This window comes from Carlito syrichta, unplaced genomic scaffold (assembly GCF_000164805.1).
Source record: "Carlito syrichta isolate Samal-C Ts95f unplaced genomic scaffold, Tarsius_syrichta-2.0.1 Scaffold310396, whole genome shotgun sequence".
NCBI classification, from domain to species: domain Eukaryota; kingdom Metazoa; phylum Chordata; class Mammalia; order Primates; family Tarsiidae; genus Carlito; species Carlito syrichta.
Genome location: NW_007254492.1, coordinates 240,498 through 264,354, shown reverse-complemented (window position 1 = coordinate 264,354; position 23,857 = coordinate 240,498). Strand labels below are relative to the sequence as shown.

The 23,857-nt window shown below is 45.1% G+C and overlaps 1 protein-coding gene across 2 annotated transcripts in view; it reads right to left on the bottom strand.

Annotated features, from left to right (window-relative positions):
- The window catches only part of DLEC1 (deleted in lung and esophageal cancer 1), a 68,566-nt gene that overhangs the window by 38,310 nt on the left and 6,399 nt on the right, over positions 1–23,857 (bottom strand). For both annotated transcript variants that reach the window (XM_008068338.1, XM_008068339.1), the window contains exons 3-10: positions 17,658–17,768; positions 14,670–14,869; positions 14,257–14,477; positions 13,066–13,144; positions 6,307–6,394; positions 5,486–5,659; positions 4,539–4,675; positions 2,952–3,044 (exon numbers count right to left, since the gene is read on the bottom strand). In XM_008068338.1, the coding sequence (XP_008066529.1) occupies positions 2,952–3,044; positions 4,539–4,675; positions 5,486–5,659; positions 6,307–6,394; positions 13,066–13,144; positions 14,257–14,477; positions 14,670–14,869; positions 17,658–17,768 (1,103 nt within the window). The remainder of the gene's footprint in view (positions 1–2,951; positions 3,045–4,538; positions 4,676–5,485; positions 5,660–6,306; positions 6,395–13,065; positions 13,145–14,256; positions 14,478–14,669; positions 14,870–17,657; positions 17,769–23,857) is intronic.

Here is a 23,857-nt window from a genome sequence, read left to right as displayed (position 1 = left end):
GTCTCGAACCCGCGGGCTCAGGCAATCCACTCACCTCAGCCTCCCAAAGGCGCAGGATTACAGGCTGAGCCACTGAGCCCAGCGGTGATAACAGCTTTTTTACTTTGGTAACACTCTGTATTGGCAAAGGTATAAGGAAACAGGCACCCTTACATCTTACATATTGCTACTGGAAGTATAAATTGGTACAATTCACATGGTGAGGATTTTGGCAATACATATCACAATTATGAAGGCAAACAGCCTAGTATCAGCAAATCCATTCAAGGACTAGATCCTGTGGGTAGACTCATACTTGGACAAAGTGATGTATGTATAAGTTACTTGCTGAAATAGCCAGAGACCGGAAAAAACTTAATGTTCATCAGTAGGGGACTACTGAGCTAAATTATGACCCATTCACACAGTAGGATACTATACAGTTGTAAAAACCATGAGAATGATCTCTAAGATTTACTGCTAAGTGGAAAACCCAGGGGGCAGAACAGACTATGTACTGGGCAACTCTATGTGTGAAGGAAAAATGGAAAAAAAGATAAAACACATACAAGTTGTTTATTTAGTTATATAGAATGTCTCTGGAAGGAGCTAGGTATGGTGGCTCATGCCTGCAATCCTAGCACTTTGGGAGGCTGAGTCAGGGGGATCACTTGAGGCCAAGAGTTCAAGGCCAACCTGGGCAACATAGCGAGACCCTGTCTCTACAAATAACTTTTAAAAATTTACATCTGGGAGGACACTCAGAAAACTGACCAGGTGTGGCCTCTGGGTGGCTGAGGAACCAGAATGAAAGGGAACATTTCACTGTTTACTTATTTGTGTTTGGAATGTTTAATAATATGAATTTATTTATTAGTTGGTAGAATGGATACATTTTGAAACAAACAAAACCCAACACAACCAACAAACAAAACACAAAATGAATGCAGAGGGGAAAACCTTCCCTGACTCCCTCATAGCTCCCCAGAGTCCTGCTGCTACACTCTTCCTTTCCCTGGAGATATAGGAGGACAGGATGAGGGGGATCCCTGGGGAAACCAGCCCCAATTCCTTAAAGCCTGGACGAGCTCTTACATGGCCTGTGCTACACCACGAGGACAGAGAGTCTGGCCTGTGCGTGGGCCTTGCAGACCTAACCCATCCCTCAGCAGTAGATGGGACTGGACAAAGCCCTATATGCCCTTGAACTGACTCAGTCCCAACACCAAGAATCAGGTTCTCACTGGGGATCAGATCAGCAGGGACATGACCAAGACAGTCATGCCCCAGGACTCCAGAATAAGACTTCGTCCGGCACTTGAGTTTGGAAAGTAGTTGGTAAAAGGAAGCCCTTCTTTATACCAGGGCAGACACGCCATGGCCGTGATCACCAAGCTTTGCTGTATACCAGCATCCCCTGGGGGCTTTAAAAGTCCCGTGCCCAGGCCAGGTTCCAGTCCAGTGAACTCAGAACTTCAGGGTTGGCGGGGCCCAGGCCTTAGTGTGTTCCCAAGTTTCTCAGGTGATTGCAAGGTAAAGCTGCTTTTAAGAACCATTGGTGACTGGACATGGTAGCTCATGTCTGTCATCCCAGCACTTTGCCAACCCCGAGGTGGAAGAATTACTTGAGTCCAGAAGTTTGAGACCAGTCTGGGTAACATATTGAGACCCCATCTCTATAACAAATTAAAAAATTAGCCAGGCATGATGGTACATGCCCAAAATCCAGCTACTTGGACAGCTGAAGTAGGGCCCAGGAGTTTGAAGTTACAGTGAGCTATGATCACACCACTGCACTCCAGCCTGGGTGACAAAGCAAAACCCTGTCTCTAAAAAATAAATCGATTTTAAAAAACAACTGAGACTCTTGAACTTCACTTCCTGATGATATGGTACAGGCAAATCCATCCCTCAGAAACCAGGCAACTTTTATTCCTGAACACCAGGTGCCTTCTTCAACGTGTTTCAACAGTGTGGAAGGCCAAGCATATGTGTGGCAGACTCCAAACCCAGCCACATGACAGCACACAGTTAGGCTCTTGGACCAGATTGTTAAGGAGGGTGGCAGCAGGCAGCAACAGGGGCAGGTGGACTCACCACTTCTCACAAGCACGTCTGGGGACCAGAGAGCAGGTATGACAAGCTGAAGGGAATGCTAAAAGGGGTCAGTTAGGAAGGAGGAGCCCATAGTCAGGGGGTAAAGATATCTGGGAGCTTCTGCAGAAGGAGGCCTAAGGGATGTGGCTTTGCTGAAAACGTAAACTAAGGAAAGAGGAAGATGAGAACAAAGCCACTATCATCACCTGAGTACCAGAAAGCAGAAGGGAGGGGGAGAGAAAGTCCAAGAGAGACTGAAGAACCAAGGGAAAAGCTCGGAGGCAAGTTAGATATTGGCGGATGTGACTCCCAGGGTAAAAGTGTAGATAAGCAAAGCTTAGGTATCAGGGTGGCATGCAAAGAACTGTCTGCATTAGTTCTGTGGGAGAGGTCATAAGAGAGTCAAACAACATCATCCTACAGAACATAAGAATATGCACCCACCCAGAAACCACTAAGGATGGCACTGGGATGGGGGTGGACATTTGGGTCGTAAAAGCCAGAGGTAAGTAGCAGCCACGTAAGCAGTTGAGGAAACAGCCATGACCAGTCATAAGAGGAAGAAATAAGGCTGAGTGCAGTGGCTCATGCCTATAATCCTAGCACTTTGGGAGGCCAAGGTGAGAGGATTGCCTGAGCTCACGAGTTCGAGACCAGCCTGGGCAACTTGGTGAGATCTCATCTCTACCATAAATAAAAAAATTAGCAGGGTGTGGTGACATATGCCTGTAATTCCAGCTACCTGGAAGGTTGAGGTGGCAGGATCGAGGCTGCAGTGGCCATGAGTGTACCACTGCGCTCCAGCCTGGGTGACAGAGTGAGACTCCAACTCAAAAAAAAAGAGGAAGAAATATATCCAATGTTGAAATACCTACCTCCACCAATACGGCATACCCCGGGGCCAGCTCAAATGCTGAGGGCAGGATTCCAAAGGGAGGTTGCTCAACAAAGCCAATGGTGGCAACGGCCTTAAGAAAAGCAGAAGATGACAAATGGTGGGGAAGACATTGTCAAATCCAGTGCTCAGATTCCAGACTTCTCTCCTCCAACATTCATCACCCAGTCCCACATTCATGAAGAAACTGAGGCTCGTTCACTCAGCAAGTATTTACTCAGCCATCACCAGACACCAGATAAGGTTCTGAAGGTTAAAGATAGAGCTGACTGCTGGCAGGAGGCACAAGGAACATCATCGCCAAGTGCTCAGGACACAAAGCCGGAAGCATGTGAGAAGGCCTCACCCAGGAGGTGAGCTGGGAAGACCCTCCCTAGGCTCCCAGAGTACATTGTCCTTTCCTACTACAGCAGCCTGGTCGCGGTGTCACTCTTTGAATCTGCCTCGTTCCTAACCCACCCCTGAATGGCTGCAAGTTCCTGAGTCATGTGGCAGCTGGCATCTTGTTAGCAGAGCATCAGCCCCGGTGCCTACACAGGAAGCCACTTAGCATACCAAGGACATCAACCCATGCCCACAAGACTTTGGCGGATAGCAGGAATGAGCGAAATGCCTTTCTTGGAACACGTGGTCCACTGGATCTATCATTGTTTTCTGGATATACAGGAACAGAAACATATCTCTACTATAAGGAAAGTAATGGTGTGAGCACGATGATGGATAGCGTCAGTGCTGGGAGGCCCTAGGGAGTGGCTGGGCTGGGTGAGCAGGGCAGAGTGTACCAGCCCTGTCCCCAGCCCTGGCCAGCAGGGTCACAGTGAATTCTGGCCCAGGGCTGCACATCTTCCTATTTTTCAAAGAGATGGGAAATTGAGAAGAATTGTATGTAAAATCTCCCTATTTATTTATTTATATTTATTTATTTTTGAGTTGGGGTCTCACTCTATTGCCCAGGCTGGAGTGCAATGGTACTATCACAGCTCAGTGCAGCTTCTATCTCCTGGGCTCAGGCAATCCTTCCTCTTCAGTCTCCCAACTAGCTGGGATTACAGGCTCACGTCACCACACCAGGCTATTTTTTCAATTTTTTGTGGAGACAAAGTCTCAGTATGTTCTCTAGGCTTGTCTCCCTGCCACCTCGGCCTCCCCAAGTGCAGGATTACCAAAGCTCTGAGCTACCGTGCCAAGCTTCTCTCTATTTTTAAATGTTGGCTCAAAAATGTTTTTAAGCGTGGTACCAAATAAATGCCAGCAGAATTCAGCCAAAAAGCTGGCAATTTGTGACCTCTGATATATTCAGATGCTTGCTACAATAAAGGATTAAACAAGTAAATGTGGTAACATGTGAGCCAGGCCTTGAAGGATAAGAGAGGTAATACAACTTGCCCGGCATCGAGCAGATATTGGTGACATAATCAGAATCACAGCACTAGTCCCCGCTCATTCATTCTCATCTGGGTTGTGGCAGCTGCACAGAGAGGTTTCCAATCACCCCTCGCAAGCATGCCAGGGGTGCTTCCTTTGATGGATTTGCTCTTTCTTCAGTTAGCAATCTCTGATCACTCACCTTGAAACTCGGTGGTGGCCAGCTCTTTTTGGGCATGATGCAGAACTGGCCAGTGCTGAAGCCCACGTTCTTGCAGATGAATCCGGTCATCTTCACTCCCCCAATGAGGCAGTAACCACAGTCCAACACGGGTGATACTGTAGCCACAGGAGAAGATATGCAAGAGAAACCACGGATCACTCTGAACAAGCCCTGCCATCATGGTTCTCTTGAGGTTCAGCCAGAGCTCAGGGCAGTTGTGGGAGAGCCCAAGGGTCCCAGCTCAGCACCCAGAGCAGAAGAGACAAGTGAGGACAATGCCCTGACCTCTGTACCCATTTGGGCTCTGTCTGGGCTACTGCTGGGCCACATGGCAGTGGTGCCATGGGACTCTATCCACTCCTGGCTAGAGCAGCAGGAGTCAGTGCCCACTATAGACACATGCCTGTGCTAGGGCCACCCAGCACAGCCTTTGGGGTTGTAGCAGAGGTGAGGGGATCAGAGTCCCAACTTCTAGCCTGTGCCCAGCTGGAGAGGCTGGTAACTAAGGCAGCCCAGCTGAAGTCAGCTTTTCTAAGGGAGCCCAGTCCCCAAAGCCACAGCACAGCGTCCGGGAGGGCTCTCAGGAGCCCAGGCACATTCTTGCATGCTGTGTTTACATCCTCGCATGCTATAGTACAGGCCCACTCAGAGGTGTGAGCAAGCCAGCAAAACCTACGTTGGGGTCCTCTCCTGCTGGCCTCTTCCCCTGCTGTGGATCAGTCTCTGCTGGGAAAACCCAAAAGCAAGCCATGACACTGTGGAAGATGGTGTGGAATTTTGCTAACAGTTCCCACCACAGGATCCACAGCCCCTATTCAAGAGAACCAAGCTGCATGCTGCCACTAAGGCGGCCTGAGAGGCAGGCAGTCCTAATGGGGACCCTCCAACCCTAACTGGACCTGCAAGAAGGCATGGCGCACACTCACGTGTCAGCACCGGGGGTGGCCTCCGGGCCTGCAGGGGGATCAGGAGCGTGCGGGCTGACTGGGTCTCAACCAAAATAAAATCATCAAAATTCCCAAGGCAGTCAGGAAAAAACTGGACAACATACTGGCAGGTCATTCCAGGTGCCACCATTCCACCTTTTCCTGGAAACATCCCTGTGTGTGACAAAAGTGACAAATGAGAATCCAGGGATCAGTCAGCTACCAGGGCTTGGGTCCAGCTGCTACAGACCCCACAGCTGGGGCTGGCTCTGTGATAAATGCCTCTGAGCTGAGTCCATGCTGAAGCAGAACCACCAGGGGAGCAGGCTGCTAGGGCAAGGACTCCAGGGGCATGGTACCATCCATCTGGAATGGGTAGGTGGGGCCATGTCTGGCCCTATGCCTTATAATTGGTTTTGTGGGCAGCAGAGAGACCTTTGAGGTTTCTGAGCAGGGTGACATGATCAGGGTTGTTTTGAGATAAATGCTGTGACACTGAAGCAAGAAGGCAGGCTGGGAGGCTGCAGAGGAGACTTACGCAAGGAATGGGGAGCACCTGACTAAGGGCAGTGGCCGTGCAAGGGGTGGGGACATGGTAGAACTGGTGTCTGGATGAGGGGACCAGGAGAAAGAAGCTGTCAAGGCATTGAGAACTCACTACCAGCTGAGTGTGAGGGGCCCTAGGGAGTGCTGAGGGCCTGGGCTCAGGGACATGGGTCGGGAGCCAGCTGAAGGCCAAGTGGGCCAGTAACTGGCAACAAGCCCAGCAAACAAAATAAAGGCAGTCTACACTGCTACTACTACTACTCTGCTGAACTCACCCAATCCTAGAGCAAAGTATGGCGTGGAAGGTGGGAGGACCCGCAGGTAGCGGCTGGTGGTGGTGATATTCTGCAGCGCGATGACCATCTGTTCAGGGGCAAAGGAGATCTCTCAGACAATAACATTTATGAACAAAATTGTGAGCTGTCTGGTTGATACTTTAAGCAATATGGGAAGGGCGTGGGGTACAGATGAAATAAGCATAAGCTTGGCCGCAAGTTAGTGCTGGAACTGGCTGTTGGGTACACACAGATTCATTATGACATCCTAGCTACTTTTGTTTCAGAAAGCTTCCATAGTAAAAATAAACTACAAGGTAAAGATGGTGGCGGAAATAGATCTATTCTTTGTTTAACATATTTACTGCTATTCATTAAGCATCTGTTCTGTGTCTCCTCAGCCTCACAACAACCAAGAAAGGTGGGAACTACCTCTCTCACAGCTGAAGAAACGGAAGTTTAAAGAGGTGGCTCAGCAGGTGAGCAGTAGCGCTGCGACTGGAGCCCAGGTTGTTTGCTGCAAGGTTCTGCTCGCCCTGCTTCTTACTTACTCTTCCTCCCCACACAACCCTTGGAGTCATTCTTCCGCGGGCCCAGTGAGAGGGTGCTATGGGCACCTGAATGCCAGGACTGTCACTGGGCCTCTCTCCATTATGCAACCCATCCTGCTCCAGACGGGAGACCCCCCTAAGGGCAAAGCGGGGGCTGACCCTTCAACAGCACCCAGCACAGTACCTAGCACAGAGAAGAACTCATCACATGCACACATCTTTTGCTAATATTTTGTGAAAATGTATAAATTATAGTATGACAAAACATTACCCTGCTTAAGAAATGAAACATTACAAATACAGTTGAAGTTCTCCACCAGCCCCTAACAAGATGCAAAGCTGCATAAACGTGAAGTGTGTCTTCCTATTTTTATTCACAGGTTTGTATTCCTACATCAGCATTTAACTCCATTTTTGGCCAGCACAATACATTGCACCAATGCATCTGTGAACCAGGCCCAAGTTAGGAGAGACCTATACTAAGATTTTATTTTTCATTTCCCCGTTATTAATGATGATGAGCATCTTTTCACATGTTTGCTTGCCATTTAGGTTTTCTCTTCTGTGAGTTGTCTGTTCACATTGTTTTACCATTACCATTGTTTTACCATTTACATTTGTCATTGTGTAGTTTGTCTTTTTCTTATTGATTTTTAGAAGTTCACATATTATGGATACTAATTCTTTATAACGTATATGTTATAAACATCTCTAAGTTTATACACTTGTATTGTCTTTTGATCTACAGTTTCCAAAACCTTAACAGAAAATTAATCAACCTTTTATGCCTTGTGCATCTGTTTCAAGAAATCTTTCCATACCTCCTATATTTTCTTCTAAAAATGTTGTTTTTTTTAATCTTGAAAGTTTTACTGAAAAGTATTTTGTTTGGGATTATGGAGTGAGGTAGGGATTAAATTATATTTCACATGAAAGGATACTAAACTTGGTTTTGTGTCTTCAGTTCCGCACATGTGCACAGAGCAGCAAGAGCATATGCTGGCCCCTGGGTTGTGGAGCAAGCTGTGGCCACTGCTGTCATTGCAGAGTGAGGGCTCCTGGCAACAGCTGCTCCTCATGTCAGCTGAGGCCTGCCTTGTGAGAGCCTTCCTCCTGCCACACAACACAAACCTCCAACCAATGAAAGGCAGCAGCCGAGGCTGAGGCAGGAGGATCAACTGAACTCGGGAGTCCAGAGACCTGCCTGGGCAACACAGCAAGACCTTATCTTTACAAAAAAAAGTCAAAAAAATTAGCCAGGTGTGGTGGCACACGCCTATAGTCCCAGGTATTTGCGAGGCTGAGGCCAGAAGATCACCTGAGCCCAGGAGGTTGAGGCTGCAGTGAGCCATGACTGTCCCACTGCACTCTAGTGTGGGCAACAGAGTCAAACTCCGAAGAAAGAAAGAAAAGAAAGAAAAAAAGAAAGAAAGGGGGGAAAAAATAGCAGGAGCCAGCAGTTTACAGGGCTTCTTAGGGAATGTCCCCAAGATGAAACAACCAACTGCACTTAATGGCAGACAGCTCGAAAATACATTCTCATATTGGCTCTTCCTCTTCCTAGCTCCTTTCCCTCCCTCATTACTGGAACTGAAATGATAAACTCACCCCCTCACGGTTTGCTTTATGTAAGCTATGGCAGTTGGTATCCAAAGAGCCCTGAACCTGCAGACCCTTAGGATGTGACTCTGGAACTGGCTTACTCACCAGCATGATGGCAATGAGAACCCTAGCTGGTGGGAGGCAGGATGTGAGGATAGTGGTGTGGTGTGGCACAATTACTCAGGTGAAAACTAGTGGCTAACTAATAAAAACTCACGCAGTGAAACGGGGGAGGTGTGGGGGTGGCAAGGTCTGGGGCAGTGATAATTATGAGACCATGGTGTAGGCTGGTTTTCCTTAGCAGCACTGAAAGCCTGGGAGGAAAAAATGACAGGCTCAGGGCAGCCAACTGCCAAGCCAAGGGCCTGCTGGGAAGACATTCCTTGCATTCCTGGGTTACACATAATTTGCTCTTGTGTGTGTGTGTGTGTGTGTGTGTGTGTGTGTGTTCCTTCCTGTTTGATATGGTTTGCTAGTTTTTACCTAGTATTTCTTCATCTCTGTTCTTAAGCAAGACTGTTATGTTTTTATTTAATGTCAAGATAATTAGGCTCATTACCTGATAATGACTTTTTCTAGTCTCTGAAACAGTTCATATAAAATAGAGATGAACTTGAATGTCTGGTAGTATACACCTGCAAAATGATCTGGGCCTGGTGTTTCTTTCTGCGGAAAGTTTTTCTTAAAGTTATTTTCATCACAGTTGGACAACCACATAGTTTAAAGAGTCAGAGAGTTCTGTGGGGCTTTGAAAACAGAAATCCTGGAAGGCTGAGCCCAGCAGGTTGAGGCTGTGGTGGCGGTGAGCATGCCACTACACTCCAGCCTGGGTAACACAGTGAGATTCCAATTAAAAAAAAAAAAAGAAAGAAAAAGAAAAAGAAAAGAGAAATCCTGCCCTATTCCCCTGACCCCCACCTGCCATTTCCCACTTCCCAAAGGCAAATGACTTTTTGCTTCTTTAGATGACTATTTGGTATTTACTTTCATGCCTCCAAATAGCATGCTACTTTTTTTTCAGTCTTAGGTATTAATTATGGAGAGATGATATGGATATTTTCTCTTTCCTCTTCCATGTCCAACTCTCCATGTGACATGCCCTTCCTATCCTCAACTTCCCAACATAGTTAGAGCATACTATTGATTAGATGAGTCATTCCTGTTTATATTAGAGTGGACGCTATTCACAACTGAGCATGCGGTAAACTATGATTTCTTTCTCTCCCTGGCATAACTTTTGTTTTTCCAGAAGTTAATAATCAACTAGTTATGCTGTTTGCTATGTACTTATCAATAATTCAATCCCGCTCCACTACTCTGCAAATCTCTTCCTGGGATGTCCAGAGGTATCAGGGATTTTTCTCAATGTCACCTCCATAAATAAACCCCTGCTGTGGCCTTCTCACCTCTTCTAATCTGGGTCAGTTTCCACTATACCTGCTGTTGAGCTATCATACAGAATAACATCCACAAGTTCTTTGGCATTCCTCCCATTAAGAGAAGAAGTCTATGTATCTTCCCCTTGAATCTGAGCCAAACTTGGTGACTTAATTATCTACAGCATGCAGAGGAAATAGTGCTGTGTAACTCCCAAGGTTAGGTCATAAAAAGTGATGCAGCCTCCATCTTGTTTGCCAGGATATTCACTTAGATGCTCAGTTACTCACTCTGAGTTGTCATGTAAAAAAATCCGATTACCCTGAGGCCACCATAGTGTGAGGAAGCCCAGGTCACACAGAGAAGCTATGTGTAGGTACTCTGGTGGACAGCCTCAGCTGTTTGTATACAGCCAGCATCAACTGCCATGAGCGTGAAAAGGCCTCAGATAATTCCAAGTCCCCAACTTCCAGCCACTGACTCTATAGAACAAGCCATTTCATTGTGCCCTGTCTGACTTTCTCACTCAAAGAATCTTTAAACATGATTAAATGGTTGTTTTAAGTTGCTAAGTTTTGGAGAAATTTGCATTGTGGCAATATTAACTTCAAAATTCCTTAATTATTAACCTAGGGACATCCTTCACCTCTCTCCTGTGTTGGACCTCATGTTACCACATTCCATGCCTGCCTCTTCTGTGGTTTACTCACTTCTATTAGGGGAGCATATTCTTGAGAAACTGTGCATGGAATATGCATTTAAAAGACTGAAAATTCAAAATGCTTGTCTCTTAGCCTTCATAGTTTAACTGGGGAAATAACTGTTATGAACATCAAAGAGATGTGCAGTAGGCAACTAGGCAAAGACAAGAGGAAGGATGTCCCCTGGGTAGTCTGTGCCCCCCTCATCTACAGCCTCAGGCTCTGAGCACAGGCTTCTATAGCTGGCATCTCAAGCCCTGCAGATAAATATCACCACCTGTCCTTGAGCAGCTCTTCCTTTGTCCTGTTCTACTCCTCAAATGAAATGATTTTAACTCCCTTCCTCTGAGATTTGGTCAGCTTCTCCAAGAAAACATGATAGCCAGACACAGAAGTACAAAAGACACTTCATTACTGTCAAGTTCAAGTAAGCAAAATGCTTCCTCTGACGTTCAGCATGCAGAGCTGCCATATTGATCTGCATTTGCCATGAGTGGTTGAGAAGTTCCTAAAGGATTATGGATGTGCAAGTTGCTCTTTAAACTGTAGGGTACAATCCACAAGTGTGTGAAGGGATTGTTATCATTAGGCCTATTTTCTTTGCACGTTGTGAGAGGAGCTGAAAACAACTAAGGTGGTCTTGACCTGATTTCCCAGGATGGTGGAGGCTAGCATTAAGAAAAGAGCTGGGAGAAAGGAGTGAGGAAAGTCTCTACATGGTGTTCTTGCAGGAATTACTGATATATTCCTAAGGTGCAGAGGACAGTAAGGAGAGAGGGTCTAAACATATACACACATTTGCTTATGGTTCCGAAAAGAAGCAATGGAAGAACCTAAACTGATAGAAGTAGATACCTATAGAGGTAAGGAGAGTGCAAGGAAGAGGTGGGAAGAGAAGTTAGAGAGAGAGGTTTTTTTTTTGCTTGTTTGTTCGTTTGTTTGTTTGTTTTTGACTTGGAGTCTCACTCTGTTGCCCAGGCTGGAGTGCAGTGGCATGCTCAAGGCCACCGCAGCCTCGACCTGCTGGGTTCAGGCAATCCTTCCACCTCAGCCTTCCAAGTTGCTAGGACTACAGGCATGCGCCACTACGCCTAGCTACTTTTTTTGATTTATTGTAGAGATAAGGTCTCCCCAAGTTGCCCGGGCTGGCCTCAAACCCATGGGCTCAGGCAATCCTCTCACCTCAGTTTCCCAAAGTACTGGGATTATAGGCATGAGCCACTGTGCCTGGCCGAAAGTTTTTTTAACACCACCACCACCACCAACAACAACAACAACAAAATAACAGCTAATAAATGCAGATGGAATAACAGAATTAGAAATCACCATTTTGTAACCCCCAATTTAAGAAAAAAAATGAATCTTTGTAAAGAATGATTCAGGCTTATAACACCTGACACCGTTCTTCACTGATAATGGGAAACCCAGATATCATGCTTCCTTCTTAAAGCACACAATTAGAAATACACAGGACCACCAAAGAAGAATTCTTACCAACGAGAAAAAAAATGGAACCCAAATCTAATCAAACCTCTACATAACTACCTACCAGTTTATGGAAAATATGGAAGGTAAAGGAACATGCTTAATGTCACCACAATAACACAATTAGCCAAATTCAGGATGTAAGAAATTGTAGTTTCTCCAACAAATAAATGGTATTTTTAAAAAGCAGGGACTTGGGCTGTGAGCAGTGGCTCACACCTATAATCCTAGCACTTTGGAAGACTGAGATAAGAAGATTGCCTGACCCTGTGGGTTTGAGACCAGCCTGGGCAACTTGGTGAGACCTTATCTCTACAATAAATTAAAAAATTAGCCAGGCATGATGGTACATGCCTGTAGTTCCAGCTACTTGGAAGGCTGAGACGGAAGGATTGCGATCACCTCAGCCCAGCAGGTTGAGACTACGGTGGCCATGAGCATGCCACTGCACCCCAGCCTGGTTGACAGAGTGAGACTCCAACTCAAAAAAAAAAAAAAAAAGCAGGGGAAGAAAAAAAAATACCGGGGAAGAAAGTAATATCAGCTAAAGGAGAATTAAGAGATATTTTAACCAAATGCAATATTTAGATTCTGATTCAAAGAAACCAACTATAAATTGACTTTTTTTTTTTTTAAACAAATGAGGAAGATCAGACATGATGGGTATGAGCTAATATTAAGGATCATTGTTAATATTGCTGGGGATGAGAATGAGATTATGGTTACTTTTTAAAAGCCCTTCTAAATCTTTGGAGATGCTTATTGAAGTGTTAACTGAAGAATGACGCAATGTCTGGGCTTTTCCTGAGAAGACTCCAGTGTGCGCATGCGCACACAGACACATGCAAGAAGGAGCTGTAGGAGGCACAGATGAAACCAGACTGGCAAAATGTAGCTAACTGTTGAAGTCACGTGATGGGCACATGAGGGGGTGTTATAGTATTTTCCCTAGCTTTGTGCATGACTTAAAAAGTCTATAGTGAAGGCTTCTAAAAAATAAGAAAGCAGATGGGGTGGGATCTGTAATGAAACAAGAGTTCTACCTCATAAACAGGTCCAATTTCATAATTTGTAAAAAATCCGATCGGCGGTTTAGCCAGAAACACTGGAGTATCAGCACCACTGAGGCAGGAAAAAACGAAAGGGAAGAAAGGCTGTTAGTTTTATCTACATGATGAAATTCTAGGCAGTGACTGGTTAATGTAAAAATAAATACATCCAGGCCATCAATGTTACTCACAAAATGTCACTTGTTAAGTTTTTTGATTGCTGTTGTTAAAGTAGGTTATAAAACAATTTTAGTGTAAGATCCAATCTTTGTGAAGATATATATAGCTAAGTATTTAATTCTCAATATTCATAGGAAAAAACTCTGAAACCTTAACCACAAACATGGGTGTTGTTTCTCTTTTCAAATATTAATCTTTTCTAATTTTTCTTTTCTTTCTTTCTTTCTTTTTTTTTTTTTTGAGTTAGAGTCTTACTCTGTTACCCAGATAGAGTGCAGTGGCATGATCATGACCACTACAGCTTCAACATGCTGGGCTCAGGCAATCCTTCCACCTCAGCTTTCCAAGTAGCTGAAACTACAGGTGCATATCACCATGCCCAGCTAATTTTTTGATTTACTATAGAAACAAACCCTCACCAATTTTCCCAGGCTGGTCTCAAATCCTTGGGCTCAGGCATTCCTTTCAGTTCCACCTCCCAAAGTGCTGAGATTACAGGTGTAAGCCACTGCGCCCAGCTCTAATTTTCTTAATAAAAATATATTATTTGTCTAATAAAGAAATATTAATAGTTCAGGTTAATTCAAATTATAAACCCATGAGGCAACTTACCCCTTCATAGGATAATTATTAAAATATAAGCAAAGGCACTCTCATAAAGAAAAGCCACAATTTGTACTAATTATTTGGAATTAATCAAATTAAATATTGTCATCAACCAAGATATATGAATCCAAAGGAAGGCGCACACGGTTATAGAGATTCCTTCCATTTGACCCAGACTGCACAGATGTAAATAACAGGCCAACACCAACACCTATTTCTCAAGATCCTGACAGACCAGAAAAGCATAAACTCAGGACCCTGGCAGATGTCCGAAGGCCACATCTGTAGGTGACCCTGAAGCCCTACTAGTGACCTCCATTACCAGACCAGACCTAGAACCTTCTAGGTTTACACTAAAGGATCAGATTTTCTGAGAGTACGAGTCAGAGAAAGACGTACCTCTGTTCTGGCTCCACACTCTGGAATTCTCCTGTCAGTGCTGGCTTCTTCGGAGGAAAAATGAGAGATTTGCCTCCATATGGAGTGTTAGGAGGGAAAAACCGAGGGTTTTTGAGGAACTGGTTCCGACTCTCCATTCTGGCAAGCAGAAGTCGCTCTAGTTCTCTCTGTGGCACACGTAAGTGGTTCATCCAGTTTTTATTCTTTGGTAGACTTGCTTTCTTTGAAACACACAAAAGTAGAGAGTCAATGACAGGTAAAGGGACCATATGTGGACATCTTGGCCAGTGGAAACTCGACTCTCTACTTAGCTGTGGATTCACTGCAACGTTGTCTGCCATCTGAACTCCTCCCTCCTTACAACTTTCCTGTCCCTACTGGACACACAACTGTGCACAGCCTTTGGAACTGACCTTGACAGTTTCTCTCATCTTTTGCTTGGGCTTAGGAGCTGAGTCCCATGTCAGGCTGTCCACAGTGTGATCTAAGTCATCTTTAGACTCAGTAAGCTTCTTTCTGCACAAAACTTCAAGCTTCTTGTACGGCTCTTTCTTTGGGATGGAACGCTGCTCACAGCTAAATGTCATTTTTGAATATCCAGGGAGCAGGTGGCCTGTGGGGCCAAGGAAACAAACCGAGTTACTGTTCCAAGGTGAGGAGGTGGATGTTTTGAAGATAAAGAGTCATCAAAGCCACAGCTAGTTTGATATTTTCTCTTAAAATTTCATATGCACCACACCAGGTAGAATTGCTTTCGGCACATGAATTACTCCTGGAACTTATTTTATGTACCCAAGACATAGGACTAGAGCAGTAAAATATTTCTCAGTTCTCCAACACAGTCAAAGAAAAAGAGTAGACTCTTATCATACACATGTATGTACACATACCCCATATATGAGCATGCTTTTTGAAAAGCTTCCACAAGCTGGGCACAGTGGCTTACACCTGTAATCCCAGCACTTAGAGAGGCAGAGGTGAGAAGATTGTTTGAGTCCAGGGGTTCGATACCAGCCTGGGCAACTTGGCAAGACCTCGTCTCTACAATAGGTTTTTTTAAAAAAAATAGCCAGTTGTGGTGGCACATGTCTATAGTCTCAGCTACTTGGGAGGCTGAGCCAGAAGGAGCCCCTGAGTCCAACAGGTCAAGACTGCAGTGGCCATGAGTGTGCCACTGTACTCCAGCCTGGGTGACAGAGTGAGACTGCAACTCAAAAATTCAAAAAAAAATTCACACAAGGACTCAAAGTGTGTATTAGCTTTTTACACCCATAAGATCATCCTCCAAAGGTTAAGTGAGGATATTCATAGCTAGCAAGAATGCAGTGAAACTGGTACCACCACAGATGGCTTAACACAACTTAAGCCCAGGACACAGCCCACATCACAGCCTCCCACCCCACTTATCCTCAGAAGATCTTGCCTCCCACATCACAGGAAACTGGCCCGGTATCACTGAGGACTAAACCTGACTTTTTGTTCTTTTATCTGAATTCCTAACTGAGAGGCTTGAGGAATATTATCTCACATTCTAAAGTTGTTTTCCAACTTGACTCTAGCACAATATCACATAACAAATAAAGAAGGAAATCAATACTTTTTAGGCCTGCAAAACTGTCTCTTGGGGACTCCCAGATTCTAAGAATCTTGTGAGATATTTATCTATCCTCTCTGAAGTCTGCCACATATAAGACTTCATCTGTACACCAAAGAACCTGGAGTTTTCCATCCCTTATCTCAACAAAACATCTCCTCTACTGATTTCCAAAATTCCTTAGATGGAAACTACAAACTACCAGTCAAGAAATCTTTGAATCCACCTAAGACCTGCAAGCCACCACTTGGAAATGTCCCTCCTTCCTGGGTCAAACCAACAGGCCGGGTGTGGTGGCACAGTCTGTAATCCCAGCACTTTGGGAGGCTGAGGTGAGAGGATTGCCTGAGCCTGCAGGTTGGAGACCAGCCTGGGCAACTTGGTGAGACCGCGTCTCTACAATAAATCAAAAAAACTAGCCAGATGCGGTAGTTCCACTACCTTAGAAGGCCGAGGCAGAGCCCACCAGGTCAAGGCTATTGTGGCTGTGAGCGTGCCACTGCACTCCAGCCTGGGCAACAAGAGTGAGACATCAACTCAAAAAAAAAAACAAAAAATAAAAGAAAGAAAGAAAGAAAATCTCACATGTATTGGTTTATGGTTTCTTGTAACTTCTACCTTCCTAAAAGGTTTATAACCAAGCTTTAAAAAAAAAAAAAAAAGGAGAAAGATCAGACATGATGGATATTAGTTGATATTAAGAAATCATTGTTAATATCACTGGGTGTGATAACGGTATTATGGTTACTTTTTTAAAGTCTTTCTCTTTAGAGATGCTAATTGAAGTGTTAATTGAAGAATGACATGATGTCTAGGCTTTTCCTTAAAAGATTCCAGTATATGCATGCACACACAGACACACACACGAAGGTGGGCGCATGTTCTCAGGACCTCCTGAGGATGGGTATTGCCAGGTCTGGTCCTCAAGTTCAGTTCAGAATAAAGAATAAATCATCTTAAAATATTTTACAGAGTTTAGCATCTTTTATTCAATATCACACACACACACACACACACACACACACACACACACCCCGTTCCCTGCCTCCCTATCAAAGGATGAAAAGCTGCCCTTTTACTGCACAGGGAAACCCCTAGGTCATGGTTCTGACTCCATCAGGAATTTGCTCTCTTGCTTGTCTATGTCTTCAGCTCCCTCCCTCTCTGGGTTCTTCACTTACATCTCTAAACCGTTTCTCATCCCTTGGTATCAGGCAGCTGACATGGACATCATATCCCACATGAAGGAACAGGGACTTTTGTCTTGCAGATGTTGGAGAGCTAGTGAGGAAGTGGCAGGCTCAGATCTGACTCTCCCAACAGTCACCATCCAAATGAAAGAAAAGAAGCCAGGTATGGTGGCTCACGCCAGAAATCCCAGCACTTTGGGAGGCAGAGGCAAGAGGACTGCCTGAGCCGAAGGGTTTGAGACCAGCCTGGGAAACTTGGCGAGACTTCATCTCTACAATAAATCAACAAATTAGATGGACGTGGTGGCAAATCCCTGTCGTTCCAGTTACTTGGCTGAGGCAAAAGGATCGCCTGAGCCCAGGATGTTGAGGCTACACTACCTGTGAGTGTGCCACTGTACTCCAGCCTGGGCAACAGAGTGAGACCCTATCAAGAAAGAAAGGAAGGGGGGGGGAAGAGAGGGAGGGAAGAAATGAAAGAAAGAAAAGAAAGGAAGAAAGAAAGAAAAAGGCAAAAACTTAGAGCAAATGGCAGCAAAGGTGGCCAACATGGTCCTGCTACAACAGAACTTTCCTGGAATGATATCAGAGGTTCTGAGGAAGCTCGGGAATGTTACCTTTAGGTGCAGGACAAAATGGCACTGTATCACTGTAGTAATCTTCTGGGCAGATCAAATGATGCTTCTGTAGCAACTTGCTGTCTATACACCATCTGAAGACAGTATTCACTACACAGAAGGAGAGAACAAAGGTGGTTCAAGTCAGACTGACATTGAAGAACCTGGACCCAATATTTCGCCATCTTCTAACTCGAGCAAAATTCCTCCCAGAACACTGTGGGGGTGTCGAGATTTAAGACACTAACCAGCAAGTATTTATCAGCCACTTAAAAGAGGCCAATCATTGGACAGAGCTGTGTTGTGGTATTATTTGAGCTAAAATATTGTTATTTATAGAGAGGTCTACAAGAAAATAGAATTGGTCGAGGTCAGTGGCTCAGCCTGTAATCACAGCACTTTGGGAGGCCGAGGTGAGTGGATTGCCTGAGCCCACGAGTTCGAGACCAGCCAGGCAACTTGGCCAGACCTCGTCTCTACAATAAATCAAAAATTAGTCGGCCATGGTAGCATGCGCCTGTAGTTCCAGCTACTTGGAAGACTGAGGCAGAAGGATCGCCTGAGCCCAGCAGGTAGATGTGGGGGTGGGTGTGAGCATGCCACTGCACTCCAGCCTGGGCAATGGAGTGAGACTCCAATTCAAAAGAAAGAAAGAAAATAGAATTAAGAGAAGTATGGTAGATTGAATAAGTGACCCCAATGCTTCACCTTCTCTATATCCAGGTCCTTTCCCATGTGACTTTGCAGTCTCTGCTACTGGAGACACAGTGCACTTCCCTTGACTTTGGCCATGGGATGGTCATGACCAATGAGATGTTGGCAAAAGTTTGAAATGTGCTTGCATAGCTGAGCTTTCTCCTCTTGTGCCTTTATTTTCCTTGTGACAAGAGCTTCCCTCCCCCCTCGTCTTGGACCCCAGCATGAATCCAAATGAAGCAGATCTGAGTCCAACCTATAGCAAGGAGCCCCGTCCAACAGGGACCATGGCTTGAAATCAGTCCAGCCAGCCAAGCCCAGCTAGATCAGTTAAGCCTCCACTAACCCACACACACAGGAGACAGAAAATCTCATTTAACAAATTAGGAAGTTGGTCATGAATGTCCATGGATGATGAGCCCAGAAACAGTAGTAAAGATGCATTATTTATATAACATATAAATAACATTATTTATAGGTATCCAGAAAACTAGAAAAGGCAACCTTTGGCAAGTGGACTGAGGTTGGAAGAGGTGAGGTAAAGGAGGCTTTTTTAGAAATAGACTATTTTTTTAAGAGCAGTTAACAGTTTGCAACAAAATTGAGAGGAAGTTACAGAGATTTCCCATGTGCTCCCTGCCCCCACACGCACACAGGCTCCCCCATTCTCCACACCCCCCCCACCACAGTGGTGCAATAGATGAATTTACACTGACATCACTGTCACCCAAAGCCCCTGTCTTACATTAGGGTTCACTCTTGGTGTTGTACATTCTATGCGTTTGCACAAATTTATAATGACATGTATATATGAATATTTTTATATTCATTAGAAGTTATTCTAAACCATTTGTTTTTTTCAAGACCATGTATATTTATTACTTTGACAAACACTAAGGAATAAATAGGAGGAATGGGAGACTTGAAAGTTTCCAACCTTCATTGCTTGCTTCATTAACTGACATTATCTTAAGACATGGTGCCCTTCACAGCAACTTGGATGGACTTAGAGTCTATAATACTCAGTGATCTATCACAGAAACAAAGAACTTAGTACCACATGTTCTCACACATAAGCAGACCTTGAACAATTCCCATAATACTATAAGAAAGGGATTGGCAATAGTGGGAAACTGCCAGGGGAGGGAGGAGGGGCACACCTCACCAACAAGGGTAGCTGCATAATGACCATTTGTAGACCTAACCCTGAATTGTACCCCACATCTTTAAAATTAAAAAAAAATTTACAAAAAAAAGACATAGCACCTTTGAATGTCCTTCTCTTTGGGGGTCCCTATGACCAAGGGTGTAGGTAGAAGAAGTAAAGATACATGTTCTCCTCATCATATCTGTTAATTAAGGACTTTGAGGTTTGGCCTAGTTACTGTAACAGTCATGCTTCCAACAGGAAAACCGCAAATTCCCTATAAACTTCAAATAGAAAAGATTTCAATGCCGGGGATTATAGACTGAGGGAGAGAAGGCCAGGAAAGAGTCATCTGCTGTAGTTTGGGTACTTATCCCCTCAAACATAATGGTGAAATTTGATGCCCAGTGCTGGAGGTGGGGCTGTCCACTGGGACTGTCCCTCAGAAATAGATGAATGCCTTCCTTGGGGTGGGGAGGTGAGTGAGTCCTTGCTTTATTAGTTTCTGGGACAGCTGGTTGTTAAAAACAGCCTGGCACCTCCCCTCTCTCTTGCCTCCTCTCTCCAGGTGATCTCTGCACACGCTGGCTCCCCTTTCCCTTCTGTCATGAGTGGAAGCAGTTTGAGGCTTTCACCAGGTGCCCAATCTTCCAGCCAGCAGAATCGTGAACCAGATAAAAGCCTCCTTCTTTTACAAGTTACCCAGCCTCAGGTATTCCATTGTAGCAACACAAACAGACTCAGATACCACCAAGAACACCTTCAGTTGGCAGCACAGAGCAGGAGTTTCTTAATAAGTTATCTGAAAGCTGCTTCAAAACACAACCCCTCAATTATCTGCCTGCTGCTACCTCTTGAGAATAATGACCTCCCTTTACAAAACTCACCAAAGACTTCCTGTGAGCTGACCTATTTCAGAACCACAGGGGGGCAATGCTTTCTGGGAAATGTAGTCCCTGGTCTCTCCTTGGTAATGGACACCTCAGCAGGGAGTAGCAGCAATGCCAAGTTCACACAATGCAGCCCATTGCCCAAGGAATTTGGCAATGGCTTATTTGAATATCAAAAGACTTCCATATAAAGGACAAAGACTGTGTGACAAGGAGATATATCCTCTCTCTTCTGGTACTATTCTCTCCATAGTCTTCCAGCAGAGTGTGAGTGGTGAGGTGCTGTGTCTGCAGGAGCCGGGAGCAGTTGTTTATCAGATCTTTAGAAAGCCTCTCTTTGTCAGGCCCGGACATGTACTGGTGAGCTTTGGAAAACCCTGTACTGACCTTGTGACCACTTCTCTTATCTGAGGAGGGTGGGCTCCCGACTCAGACCCTATAGCTCCTGAGCATGGCTCTGCAAGGGGCTGTCTGTTCCACTCTCCAAAAGACAATGTGGAAAGTTACCAGCAAGGGACAGGAATGCAGAATTCTGAGCTTTCTCCCTCTGTCTGGAGAATTTATTCACGTTTTCCACCTTGTAACATTAGCCAGCAGAGAAAGGCTGCTTCTGCACCTCAAATGAGAGAAGCTTTAGTGGAATATCCTCGTTGCCAGTTGTCTAAGTTTAAAAATAGCCACCTCAACCGGGCGCAGTAGCTCATGTCTATAATCCCAGTACTTTGGGAGGCCGAGGTGAGAGGACTGCCTGAGCTCACAGGTTCAAGACCAGCCTGGGCAACTTGGTGAGACCTTGTCTCTACCATAAATCAAAAAATGAGCCAGGCATGGTGGCATGCACCTGTAGTTCTGGCTACTTGTCAGGCTGAGGTGGAAGGATCGCCTGAGCCCAGCAGGTGGACAGAGTGAGGCACAAACTCAAAAAAAATGCCACCTCGCCCTGCCCTGAGAAGCAGAGACCAGAGGGGTGGCCATTGAGCTAGAACAGGGTGTCTACTTCTGCTACTTCTTAGATAAAAGAAAGACACATTACCAGCAGAAGGCTGAGAATCCAGGGCAGATCATGTCTGATTATAGCTTGCTATTATGCTTGGGTAAAAAATAAAATGTCACTGAAAAACTCTCCAGACTGATGTATGTCTCCCAGTTTTCCATGTTTTGTCTCACTTTCACTTTAAAAAACTGGTTAATTATTTAATCTCCCCTCATTTCTAGCCAAAAAATAAAAAAATAAAAAATAAAGACCTGGACAGTATCTGACTCCCAGGGACACCAAGCAACCACTAGAGACTCCTGGGAATCTGCTACCGATAATCTCTGCCAAAATCCACATGATCTGGGCCACTGTGGAGGGAGGGGTCCTGGTGGTTACACTCTGTCCTGGTGGAGAGAGAAACAGGAAGAGATACAGAATCTGTTTCTCAGTGTCAAAAAGTATTTAAGGAGACCTGAGTCTCAGAGGTGGCAGGCCTGGCAAAGCATAGGGCTTTTCCTAGGGCTCAGAGCCACACCCTGAGGGCAGTCGTCAACTGTAAGACACTGTGCCTGCTCAACAAACATTACTCCTCTCAGCAGAAGAGATGAGCTTTGGCAGCAGACACACACAAGATCAAATCTGGGTCTCATTCCTTCCTAGCTGTAGGACCCTAGGGAAACTGTGTGATCATCTCTCTTAGTTCCTACACCTGCAAGATGGAAAGAAAACCTACCTCACAGGGCTGTTGGAAAGACGCAGTGGGTTCACCTTAGCAGAGCATCTTATATAGCATCCAATCCCCGGCAGGTCCCCATAAATGCAAGTGGCTTTCCAGGGCACTGTATCTTCTACTTCTTCCTCCCTCTAGACCCTTCCCTCTAGGCTACAGATGTGGCAAGTCTCCTAAATGTACAGTCCTTTCCATTAACTGCACTGGGAAATGGAAATGTTCAGGAACGCAGGAGGACAGATCAAAGTCTTTGGGGTAGAGGACAAGGGAATAAAAGGAACCAGGGCTTCTTAGAGAAATGGCGGATTCCAGGTCTGGGACCAGAATCACCCAAGATAAGCTTGGAATATCACACCACTCCAGAAAGCAAGGAAGTTATTAAAGACAACTGATTGCCAAATGAGTCAGTAGTCAACTCGAAAAGGCTCTCAATGGCCAAAGATGGGACAATTTGAGCATCAATAAAGATAATAAATAAAATTGCAGTCATGAAATCCACAAGTCCATAATGATACTGAAACAATGAAACAAACCTCATTAGTCACCTCTGGACTAGTGTTAATGTTAGGGGAACCATTCATAATTGTTTTAAACTGGCAAATAGACTGGACGATGTGGTGGCTCATGCCTGTAATCCCAGCACTTTGAGAGGCAGAGGTGGGAGGATCGCTAGAGCCCAGGAGGTTGAGGCTGCAGTGAGCAGAGATCATGCCACTGCACTTCAGCCTGAGCGACAGAGCAAGACCCTGCCTCTAAAAAAATCTCAAAAACCTGGCAAATAAAGGGAAAGAATTAATCCTGCCCAACTTTGGGGGTAATCAAAGAGTTACAGAAAAGTTTCTCTTTATTAAAGTATTTCAGCTGATAAAGAAGGAATGAAAGAATTATCATTACCATTAGCATTTCATTATAATTTATAACCTCTATTAAAATAAGGCTGTCAGCATCATGAAAAGAGAAACAAGCAGCTATCATGCACTCCTTTGAAGTGGTCTTGCTCCCCACCACCACTGAACCTAAACCTCATAAAGACTAGAATTTATTGTAGACTTAAAGGAAATACTGGGATCATAAGAATAGGTTAAGCTGGGCTTGGTGGCTCAGCCTGTAATCCCAGTACTTTGGGAGGCTGAGGCGAGTGGACTGTCTGAGCCCGTGGGTTCACAACCAGCCTGGGCAACTTGGCGAGACATTGTTTCTACAACAAAAAATCAAAAATTAGCTGGGTGTGGTAGCACATGCCTGTAGTTCCGGCTACTTGGAAGGCTGAGGTGGAAGGATCGCTGGAGCCCAGCAGATGGACACTGGGGTGGCCATGGGTATGCCACTGCTCTCCAGCCTGGGTGATGGAGTAAGACTCCAACTCAAAAAAAAAAAAAAAAAAAAGAATAGATTAAATGATACCACAATACTGATAAAATCATTAAAATTCCAACTACGGGCAAGTCTATAGGAAAAACAGCCTGATTTCGTCAACAAATAAATTAATTAAAGAAAACATTGCCAGAAAATATCGGTTAAGAGTTTCCAGTGGGCTGGGCTTGGTGGCTCAGCCTATAATCCAGCACTATGGGAGGCCGAGGTGAGAGGATTGCCTGAGCCCATGGGTTCACGACCAACCCAGGCAACTTGGCGAGACCTCATCTCTACAACAAAAAATCAAAAATTAGCCAGGTGTGGTAACATGCGCCTATAGTTCCAGCTACTTGGAAGGCTGAGGTGGAAGGATCGCAGGAACACAGCAGGTCGAGGCTGCGGTGG